Raw genomic sequence first — 12248 nt, forward strand, 5'->3', positions numbered from 1 at the left:
AAACTGGACGACCACATACTGAAAGGAAATCATAGAAGCAGAACCAAACCAAATACATTTTAAATTAATCTGGAGGGAAGCAGAGAGGGGCAAAACAATTAAGCACAACTCATCAGCAAAAATAGTTGCCCCCTGCATTAGTTCAAAAACCTTCCCTCGCCCTGCTGCTTTAACACGCAGATGGCCAAAAGCAACCTTTGAAAAAAGGTCTTCTGTCCCAGAGGCTGCCGGCACTACATGAACTATGAGAACTGCATTGTTTTACTGAACTGTACTGAACCTGCCATGTGTTGTAACGGAGCCAACCTTCCTGCTGGATTTGACAACAACAACAGATTCTGCCGCCATCATTAACATCTTTGTCCATTTGTGCGTTATCACGTTGCCACCAGCATCACCTTCATCGTTTGAGGAGCAGTATCATCATCATCATCATCGCCGCCTCCTCCGCCTGTTCTCATCCTCTCTATCTGAAAGCACATCAGATTAGTGGCCAGTTTTCCAATATAAAGTCCTCGGGGTCTTGCTTAACCCAGGATTAGACCTGAGGTGAGGATTATTCCGCAGGTCAAATGGAAAATTGCAGCTCAGACAAAATTACACACGCGCTGGAGCATAACGTGGCGCGCACATGGACACCTTGGAGAGGCGTATAGGAGGCAGAGGGTTGAGTTACTTAGCAGACGCGACACCAGGCAGAATTAAGCAGCGACAAAATCATGAGAGCCCTGGAACATCTGCTGGTTCTGCCTTATTATGTCCCATTAGCATAGTGTAAAAGGAAGGGTTTGTTTACAGTGCCCCCAATCTGGATTAAACCAAGGTAGCGGGGCATTCAACGCTGGCTAGAAATTAAATCATTTCTCCCCGACTTGTCTGATGGATTACAATGCAAATGATTCACTCACACCTTCTTTTGTTTGCCTTTCCGCTCATGCATTTCTTTCCCTTCTCGTTTTTTGTTGGGAGGGGCAAGGATGAATAAAAATAAAAAAGCTCATTATTGCACCAAGACGCGTAGGTACGCAAGCCAAGAGTTTCCTCATGCTGCAGCACATGCTGACATGGAGGAAATAACCTTGTTGTGGTGAATACAGCAATGCAAAATATTTCTAGTATAAATTCAGCAGCCAAAACGTAAAAAAAAAAAAAAAAAAAAAAACGACGATTATTAGCATGAAGGTTTCCAGGGTCAGCTTTTAATTAAATTCGCTCTCACCTAAACCGATGCCCTGTGAAAAGCAAGGAGAACATCTTTCCATCTCAAGCACATCTCTATTATTTTAAATGCCAAATTTCTCATTCTAAAAGCCTGTGCACGCCAGAAGGCATCTTTAAAAGGCCCCCCTAATACCAACACCTTGACGCTCACCTGCTGGGCCTATCCAGCCATGTTCTTATGCTGTACTTTCTTCCCAGCGAACACTGCTGTATGCCTGCCTGACTCACATCCAGAAGTAATTTTCCTCTGCCTTCACTTTTCTCAATAACACTGATTTCGTCCTCTTTTTCCACCTAATTTCTCTTGACTCTGCATCTGCCCTCCTATGATTGCAAACTCACATCCTATTTCTTCTTGGAGGGGGAGAAAAAAAAAAGAGAGAAAGAAAGAAATGAAATGGCCTTGTCTTTGTTATACACTCAACTTTTTGTCCTTCTTCATATTTAGTGTCCCTAATCCTTCAGGCGGATCTTTCTATTTCCCTTTTCCATTTTTTTTTTTTTTTGTCGTCTCTTAGGGCCGGTCCAAGGCGTAGCCAGACAGCAGTGCACGTCTTATTATCAGCTTCCAGCTGGTCGGTATGAAGACTGAGCAAGCAGGGTCCCATCAGAGAATCAGGTAGACAGAACTGAAAGACTCCTATTCTTTCGCTCGGCCAACACAATCAGCACAACCAGCCGGGACCTGAGGAAAAGTATTAGAGGGGAGCAGAAACAAGGACAGAACAGGAATCACAATGCCCATTGTCTGCTACGTAGTGAGTGCCGTCGGGCATCTTTCATATTCCGAGCCGGTATCTCCCTATTTTGTCCTCCCTTATTCATGCTTTCATTCCTTCAACCTGTCCATTGGCCTTTCTGTTCACTGACTTCCTCTGTCTTCAGGCTCAGACTACTCCCCCCCCCACCCTCCTCTTTCTGTCTCTACCTCTCACTTCATTAAAACAACAACAACTCCTGGGATCTCCCCAGGTTGTTTCGGAGCGCTTACATCATCATCGCCATCACTGCCATAGTCATTATCATCAACAAAACTCATTAGTGGAAGGTAGCAACAGAAGCAGGAGCTCTGCAGCCTCGTATTTTTTTACTTCTTTCAAGCTATTCCTCTGCATGAACAACAAGATAGGGAAACATTTCATATTGCATTGCAGATTCACTGCCATGCTGCTGACATACTAAACAGATCACTTCACTCCCATGAGCAACTCAAATGATTATGATATTTTGCAGCATGCACAGACACTCTCGAGGGCAGGATTGAAAATCTGAAAAAGGCCACCTTTCTCTGATTTCATTACCTCTAAGTAAGATTTCTTTTGTTTGTTTCTTTTGCTTTCTGAGAGTAAGGTTTGAAAATTGAAATCGTTCTTTGCACAAGGATTATGATTGTAAACCACTTCCTTCATCACAGCCAGAATAAAAATCCTTAATCCTAAAGGGAAGATATCACTGCCACGGAGGAATAAAATCACTGGAGATATATCTCTGATCCTGATATTGATTTTTATAGTATTTTTTCCAGCTCTGATTGATGATGCATCAGTACATACGTATGTTGGTACTGCACACATTACCAGTTTACAAAAAAATTATTCCCCTCTGTCATTTTCCAACTTAATTGAAATCCATTCCAATTTGTCACCACTAAATTTATCATTGAACATAACATTTAAGTCATCCTTCATTTGGCATAATTATCTTTTTTTTTTTGCTGCTTTTTTCTTATTCAAGATATTCAAGTAAGAGTCTTGAGACTTAAGAGTCTGTAAGTCTAAATTTACTGCCAATATTGTCCAGCAATGTGTTTTTCACAATATTGACCAGCCGTGCATCAGACACTTTGTTTAGAATTGATGTGCTTTTGAAATTTGGGGGTTTTGAAGCCTGTAGTTGACTTCAAGATGGATTACTGCATTTCCTGGTTTAGATCTTCTAACTGAGAGCAAGAAAAAGATCGATATGTCACAGGGATATATAAATGTTCGAGTCGGGCAGAACAAACAGCAGATAACCTGACACTTTTTCATTAGCAACCTACCACTTTAGTGCGGTCAACAAGAGAGATCAAATCTTAGCCTGCACCTCAGTTTTTCCTCCTCAGTCTATGACCTTCAAAATAAAAACAATCTGCAAAGTATACATCTATTTTTTGATATAAAATGAAACAAAAAAGAAGCGTAGAAAAAGTCTTACCTAGATTCCGAGTTCTCGCACAGCTCAGTCTCATAGCAAACATTTGGGCTTGTTGCTGCGGGAAGCACAGGTGTAACACATTGACTCGCTGAAACACCTGAATGCAATGCAGCCATCATTAGTTTAATCGCCGTTTAAAAAAAAAAAAAAAAAAAAAAAAGATCGACATAACTGCTGGAAAAACATTTGGTTGCTTGTTTTTATTTAGTTTCACCGTCAGAAAAACCAAAGCTATTTTCTTTCAGTGGTGTAATATAGAGAAAAGCACGAAGCTGGAACCAATGAACCTTCCTAGCTGTGCTGTGGCTCTGGGGATGCAAACTATGTGATGGATTGCCATGAAATGTTGTGCAGGCTTTCTTGAGTGAACCCGTTTGACTTTGGTGCTCCACAGACATTCATGCCACAGCACCATCATCAGGTCAGAATTTACAACTTACCTGCAAAATGAACGGCATTCTAACCAGCCTCAGCTTTGTGTTTAATGCCGAACAAAACAAACAGACACGCTCATCCGCGTCTGTTTGTTTGTTAGTCTGAGGGATTACACATAAACTACTCAACTGATTGGGCCGGGGACCAGGGGAGAATCCATTACATATTTGTGGCAGATCTGGATTATTGGTTATGAATCAGATTGTTTTTTATTATCATTATTATTCTGCAGTCTGGTTTATGTTATTTGACACGGGTCTTAGCAGTCTGCGCTCTCAAACATTTCCATGCTGACATGGTGAACTAAGATGGAGAACACGGGACTATTATACCTGCCAAATGCCAACGCTTAGATATGTCATTATGAGCACGACTTTATCATTTCGCTAATAGCTTTCCTGTGCCGAGGTGCAGCGTCCCGGAGCCACCGGCATGAATGAATTACCTACACAATTATCCAGACTGTTGATTAGTTCTGTGTCTATTGACTAAGCCATTAAATGACTGACTAGTTCCAGCAGTAGTAAAGCCCAGGACTGATTCCATTGTGGTGCTTTACGCCAAACAAACAGCACCCTGCAGACTGAAACTGTGGTGGGAACTTAGTGTGAGTGTGTTCTGAGTTAATTACGTGGTTGGGAAACGTTAAGAAGCAGAGGCCGGTTTTAGAACATGACAAATATGTTTTAAACAACATCAACTTTGCCAATTGTATGACTTTTCAGGAACTGCCAGTATTAAAAATTGTATGCACACGGGACTCTAGGTCTGTAGAATTCAACATCTGTAACTCACAGATTCAAACTTCACAACCACTCTTTGACTTTCGTACCAAAACTAAATGAACTGGCTGCACATTTAAGAGCAGCAGACAAACTGCTCTCCCCTGATTCCCCTGAATATTCAGATGACCCCCTCCTGCCAATCATTGTACTTAATGTACTGATGACTAAGATCAGTTATACCAGATCTCGTTATGTAACTGTCTCTCCTGCCGAGCTGGGAGAAATAATTTGCCAGGCAGGAGCCTTGACTTTAATTACTTTAAGTATCATTTCTAGCGCATAGTGAGATGCTCAGGAGACCTGAGATAACTCCAGAGTGGTTTCTCTCTGCATGACCTATAGCATGGCTAACATTTTAAACAAACACCGACAAAGTTCAATTATGTAGTTCACAGCAAGAACATGTAACCTGATATAGTGCAGCTTTATGTGTGGATGTATGTAGTTTGCCTGAGGCTGTGTGGACAGCGCGCGGTCCCCTGCAATAAAAACATGCTAACCACATCCCAGCAGGATGAGAGAGAGGGGAGGGGAGACACAGAAACACAGAGGAAGCAAAGCACAAGGATGGAGAGAATGAGAGAGAGGCAGACTGGGTGGTGAAATGGAGGGTGGATTTAACCCAGGGGCAGGTTTGAGTCTGACAAACTGTGGGGGGGGCGGGGGGGGCTACAAGTCTATGTGTAAAATGGATACAAATCTCTGTACGTGTCTGTAAGTGTGAGGAATGGTTCAGGAAGTGCCAGTGTCAGATATCCCTGGGCAGCACAGGGGACATGACAAAAAGATTGTGTGTGTGTGTGTAAGTTTATGTGCAATGTGCTAGGACTGATTGTGTACTTGGCTCGGAGGGTGTTTGTATGTGCACGTGCATATGAAACTTTCCGTGGACAGTATATGCATTAGTGTGTGGGTGCTTGGTGCAACACACTTCTTCCTCAAAGGCTGTGTGGGTGAACGAGTGTGTGTGTGTGTGTGTGTGTGTCTCCAAGGAGACAGATTCTGTCCTGTAGAATGAGAATGTCGTCAACCATCAGCGCTTCTCACTGACACAGAGTTCCTCAAAGACACAGAGATGAAGAGAGGGGAGGGAGGAGGAACAAAGAAGAAAAGGAAAAGAAAGTCTTTTGAAGGATAAACCATGGGATTAGATAAGGTGCTCCTTCTGGATCATTGAACTAGTGTGTGTGTGTGTGTGTGTGTGCGCAGAGGAGAGCCCAGTTCTCTGAGCACATTAGCTGCTCAGGGTGAACAAAGCTTCTCACCTGAAAGCTTTATAATATGGACCTGAGTGCCAGAGAGGGCTCAATGTGTGTGTGTGTGTGTGTGCATGTGCCATCAACAGGACACGAGTGTGTACGTGTACATGAGCGTGCCCCGTATATTGCTTCCACTGACTCTGTGTGTGTGTGTGTGTGTGTAAGTAAATAGATAACTGGAGGCTGCCTAACCTTGTGTTCAATAGACTGCCATTCTGGCTGCACAGGATTGTGTGCGTGTGTGTGTGTGTGTGTGTGTGTGTGTGTGTGTGTGTGTGTGTGTGTGTGTGTGTGTGACCTAAATCTAACTGCCGCTGGTGTGTAAGTGTCTACATGCATGTGTGTGATCCCCCTATATTCCTTCCTGCGTGTTCCAAAAATCCCTTTATGTGGGTCTGGGAGATTTCCAGATCCTGTTCCAGTGTTGCAGTATTGTTGTGATAATGTGTGTTCTGGTACTTTGTTACTGTGCGGTACCACGTATCTCAACACAACGGGAGAATGGGCGACACTCTGTTTGTGTGTGTGTGTGTGTGTGAGTGCTGCTCCCCGCCGTGACCAAAAGTGGCCAGAGCTGTTTGAATTGGATTATCTCATACATTTTCTATTATCCAGCAAGACCTTGAAAGAGATAGGCCCGTTGAGAGCCGGAGCTCTTGATATAAGGGTTTGGTCAATTTGTAATATGCCTCCTCTCTCAAGGAAGAACATTTGTTTAACTCATTTTATTTACCCTGACTTATCCAGGTTAGACTCATCGAGATCAAGGTGCTCCCAAACAGACCCGGCTAATAAAGTGGCAACAACATTAATCAGCAGGTAGAAAAAATAAGGTTTTTTGGAACATGCCAGTGCGGACGGTAATGGTAAATATTAACTGAAACAACAGTACATTGGAAAATATGGAGTAACAGTGTCCATCGGAGGCCAGAGCTGAATACCAACTTGTCAACATTTGTCCTCCTCTTTTCAGGGGTTTCTGAAACTTTCTGCCATGTCACTGAAATGAATGATGATTTTTAATGAATGAATTAATATTGATCGACAACTCTGTCACATTGTGCTTTGAATAGAGCTTTTTTCAAAGAGTCAATTTTTGAATTGTCTGAGCACGAAAGACTATTTCCAGAGACCATTTCAGATAAGTAACTGGAAAAAAAAAAAAAAATTAAATAAAAAGATATTGCTGAATCCATAAATCTAGGACAAAAGAGAGAAAATATATTTTCTTGTAATTTAGATGAATTTACCCTTCAAAAATTCTGCAAGTCAACAAATACATGTATCAAACTTGGCAACAAGCACGACATTATTTGCCTTCAGTTGCCTTCAGTGGCCAAGACTATATACCACGATGAGAAGGGTTTAAACGCACAAAAAAAAGTAGTGCTATAAGTAGGAAAACCGGAAGAGATCAGCTTAAAGATGCGAAAACCTGCCCTGGAGCTGAAGGAACAGCAGAGTTATCTCGTCTCTGTAAACGTCAAAGTGTTTTGCTCCAATTTGATATAAGATTTTAATTATAGCCGCTTTAAAGTACAAGATTATGCATTCAAAATATACTTCAGTGCTTACAGCATTATTAAAACCGGTCCGTTACATCGCGTTAAGAGAACGTCAGAGTGAAACTGAGGCTGCAGTGGAGCCAACGTTATTTTGGCCCCATTTCAGAAAAGTTGCTGCTGCGATTCATCTCTTGGTGCCGTTTTTTTTTTTCCCTCTTTGGAAACACAAAGCTAACACTGGCACTGCAGAAGAGTCGCTGATCGTCACCTCTACAAAGCCATTGCTGGTACTCATGACCTCACAGATAAATACCCCTGTCGAGACGTTTTTTTTGGTGGGTTCAACTTTTGATGAACACAAGAAGAGACAACGCATCCTTATAGCTCAATATGAGCTGCGTACTGAATGTTGTGCGATCAATCAAGACACACAGCTATTTATTTTCCCAGCCGTTTGCGCCTAAGACCGAAGCTCCTTGGATGTGATGCATTATTCCTTGGTCTCGGTCCCTGAGCCTCTCATCACTTATTGGTGACTAAATCACCTTTTTTAAAATTAATAAGTGACAACTACGACCTCTTGCATTTTGTTTCGCCCCCCCCCCCCCCCCCAATCTGGAACAGTACCTCATCTATGAAATATTACAGCCCACATCCAATGTGCCATGGTAGACTGCACACAAATAAGTTCACAGAGAAAGTCAATTTTATGGTCTTTTTTTTTTTGTTTTTTTTGCCTTTTTGCACCCCTCAATATACAGCAGCAGCAGCAGCACCACACCGTAGCTCTGAATGGTAAACTCTGGGTTTGATTTCTGGTTGTTGGATCAATCCAACCTGAAAGAACAAGGCGGATTCTCACACAGAACAGGTCCCTATGTATACTCTGGAATTTTAACCGGAAACCGCAAGATTGAAATTATTTTATTTGTTTACCTCACAAGTCTAAGAAGCTGTCACAAAGCAATGTTCATTAATATACGGGTTGTATTTTGTAGATTTAAAATTTCCTGTAAGGTTCCGGTCGAAGCAGTTCCTGAGATCTGAGAAACCAGCAACAGCTCCCAACATCTGAATGCTGCTTTAGGCCAAACTTCCCTACGACCCCGATGGAAATGTTATCCACCGTATTCATCTTACAGCTACAGTCACTCAAATTGCTTTGTTTGCTGCAGATAAGTTAACCACTGCTGCAGATGTTTCCTCAAATCATCTCACAGCAACGCATATTATTCAAACCATACTTTGGACATCTGTGTATTCATACTTGCTCCGGCTTGACCCACCTAAACCGTGAGATGCTACTTACATCTTGATGTACCATTATTAGCAACCAAAATATGTCACAGTAATTTTAAGGCGCCATTTTGCTTTTACTTTTGACACATTAAGCAGATTTCACTGATAGTATTTCTGTGCTTTTATTTTAGTGAGACTTTGAACATGTGGCACTTATATATAATAGAATCATTTTACATCATCTGTGTGAGTACTGTTATAACTTCCTCCACCGAATCAATTTGGGGGGAGGGGGGTGATTAACGATCACACTCATTTCCTTTTCTCAGTTATTTTGCTAACCTTGGAGTGTTTGATTACCAACATGATCGCCTGAATGTTTGTGTTTCCTTGTTCTAACAGATGGTTTTTTTGTGGGGTTTTTTTTTTTTTTTTGGAAAGTAAGAAAACTGTAAATTCCAAAATTGGAATAAACCAGAATGAACCTGCAAATCTGACATGATCTCTCTCTTCTTGCCAGTCTCCCTATCTCCCAAAAAACTTGTCGTAATCCTCAAAGTTTAGCAAGAGAATTAGCGTTAGATTTAAGTTGAGAGATGAATGTTGTCAGTTGGAGGTCTTCACAAGTACAGCAGGACTGAGTTGTGCGTCTGTGTGTGTGTGTGCACAGAAAAAGGCGCAGCATGAGCAATGACAGTGCCAGGGTCTAACAGGGGAAACCAACTTCGCCTGGGCTCCAGAGCCCAGATTCATTGCTTTAGTAGCAATGCATTTTTGATGTGCCCCCTTTCTGCTTCAACTTCTCTGTGCAACCCTGACGGAATGACAGCGCCCCCAACAACCATCCATACAGCTTAATTTTAACATCCGACGACTTCAATGTGCCAATGTTTGTGTGTATAATATGGTATATAGATACATTAGTGTGTGTGTGTGTGTGTGTGTGTGAAAGAGCGAGGGAAAGGAAGAGGAGAACAGAGAGGGAGATGGTGAGAAAGGGAGAAAATGTTCCCCCTTGCCTGTTAAATATTTGAGGAGCCTTCTGTGGAAAAGTGATGCAGTCAGAGACAGGCCTGTTAGCTCAGTGTGTGTGTGTTTGGTTGATGCAAGGAGACAGACAGGCTCGTTAGTTTGGACTAATTCAGCCTTCAGTGAGGGAGAGGGAGCACTTTCCCTGTTTATTTATCTACCTGGGAGAGAAAGAGGGGGAGGACAAAAAAGAAGAGAAGGGGAGGGAGGGAGAGGAGGGGGAGAGAGAGAGAGAGAGAGGAAGAGGAAGGGGTGAGAAAGCGAGAAAGAGGCAGGCCAGGTTGTCACAAACCATTAAACAGACGGGCCCAGTGTGCTCTGCCCATGTCAATGAGCGGCCTGACCAAAGACAACTCTGTGTGTGTGTGTGTGTGTGTGTGTGTGTAGATGCGCATTCACATGTAAGGTTGTGTGTGTTTGCATGTGATTGTGGATGTGGAGAAATAATGTGTGCATGTGGGTGCTGGCACAAATTGCTGAAATTACCTGAAATTAAGGTAAAGGCTGTGTGTGTGTGTGTGTGTGTGTGTGTGTGTGAGAGAGAGACTGAAAGGGGGAGTAAATCTCTAGACACTGATGTGGAGAGGGGGCAAGATGCCCTCATTGTCTGAGACAAAAGGCTCCCTGTGCCACAGGGCAGCATATCCAGCATGCACACACTCTTTCACTTGTGTATAACTGCCTGTGTGCGTGTGTGTCTCTCATTGTAGTATCATTATTCCAATATTCATCCAACACACTGGTGGAAAACAGCAACAGGAGAAAAGAATAAAAGATAAATCATCTAAATGCGTTCAGATGGTGAGTGGAACAAAGAAAAAAACGGAGGTCTAATTCTTTTCAGATTTCAGGGATCAGCTGCGAATGTTTGTAATAATTCTGAGAGACCTACACAGCAGGCAGGCAGGTAAACAATGGTTTTACACACACACACACACACACACACAGGTCTAACTCCTGATGAAACTCACTTGGGATTGGAGCTGTTCCAGTAGACAGCGTGTCTGTCAAATATGATCTTCTCCTCCGCCCACACGGACACCCAGGACAGGATGGTCAGCACCACCACCTCCATCACACACCTCTGCCCGAGCTGGCACAGCATGATAGACATCCAGGGTCTCTCTCTCTCTCTCTCTCTCTCTCTCTTTAACCAGGATCAGGCTTTCACTGCGCTGCTGCTGCTGCTGCTGCTGCAGAAATCCTCTGGATCAGAAATGTCCTTCTGCGCGTCTTTGGACCAATCGGGTCGCCGGTTCATGGATCGCTGGCCGTCTTGACACGAGTTCCGATGAGCTCCTAGGCTGCTTCAGGTCATACCGGACGGCTGAAGTCCACTTTCAAAACTTGCTCGGCCGCAGACGGAGGAGCCGGATTCGCATGTTATTCAACGGGATGCTGCGAGTGCGTCTCTCTTGTGCAGGGTCCGAAACTTTTCTCCCATTACGCGCAGCAAGGGGGTGGATGAGACGCGCTGCCCGGGTTAGATCCCCTCTGCCTCCATAATAATATTGATAATGAATACACAAATGAAATCACAGCCGGTCACCGCGCAGGATTCATCCGAGCTTTGCGATTCTATCAGCGTCGCCGAGGCTCGTCAGCAGAAGAGAGACACCGTCCAGATCGGCCGTCATACTTGTTTGCCCAGATTTGAGTGAGAGCCTGACGCACACTTGGGTCGCTCCCCTTGCAGCAGGGGGGAAAAAAACCCAAACAAAAAAAAGATAAACAAATAAAACACACATTCGTCCGCCTCTTTGTGCGTTTTGTTATTGCATTTATGCGTAATCCATTCCAGATGTGCGGACACGCTCTTTTCCTGTTTTTGTTTTTATTTTCCCCTTCAGTTCAAACTTATGGCAGCAGAACAGCAGCTGTGAGACTGAAGCATCTTCCTGTGCATCTCACAGCATCTCCTCTCTGTGAGCCCTCCTCCGCCGCTGGCGCTGATCCAATGTGACCGGCGGCAGCTGGAGATCCGCACATGCTCCGGTGCCTCCAAAAAACCTCCACGTACGGCGGGCAACAGCGCACGCCGGCACCCTGATCCCTGTGTAGCCCAAGAATCCCCCTACCTCCCCCTCATCTCTCTCTCTCCACTATCTCGCTTTCCCTTTTCTTTCCTCCCTCCCTTTTTTCTGTGCGGGCGGGGTCTACAGCCGTGCCGAGCCGCCTGCTCCCTCCGGGGACTCTGTACTGGCTGACTCACGGCACACAACCGAGACTGTATGGAGGGAACCCACCCACACCCACACACCTTATCCCCTCCCCCGTTTCATTAAACTCCATTGTTTTTAATATCTGAAACAGCTAATTGACCCTTTTAATCTGACACAAATTAAGAGTTGGTCCAAACAAATGGCTTAAGACCCACCTAGGAAATCCCTGAAGCAGTTTATGATTGATTGGGTTATTAAAGTTGTTGTAAATCACCAACAGGGCCATCTGCTCGACTGAGAGCGGTTTATTGGGCCTGGGCTTGCAGAGCATCAAGGTCCACCATCAGTTGGAGGGCTGCGGCCTGATGGATGGATGGATGGGTGGAGAGAAGGGGAACTGCTCAGACAGAGAAAGAG

General features: G+C 43.9%; 1 protein-coding gene across 1 annotated transcript in view; it reads right to left on the reverse strand.

Annotated features, from left to right (window-relative positions):
* LOC115036109 (ephrin-A2-like) overlaps nucleotides 1-10783 on the reverse strand; it is a 68935-nt gene extending 58152 nt beyond the window's left edge. The window contains exon 1 of the mRNA XM_029494237.1: nucleotides 10641-10783. Within this exon, the coding sequence (XP_029350097.1) occupies nucleotides 10641-10783 (143 nt within the window). The remainder of the gene's footprint in view (nucleotides 1-10640) is intronic.
* Nucleotides 10784-12248: the final 1465 nt, after the last annotated feature.

The sequence above is a fragment of the Echeneis naucrates genome, chromosome 22 (genome assembly GCF_900963305.1).
Source record: "Echeneis naucrates chromosome 22, fEcheNa1.1, whole genome shotgun sequence".
In the NCBI taxonomy this organism is placed as follows: Eukaryota; Metazoa; Chordata; class Actinopteri; order Carangiformes; family Echeneidae; genus Echeneis; species Echeneis naucrates.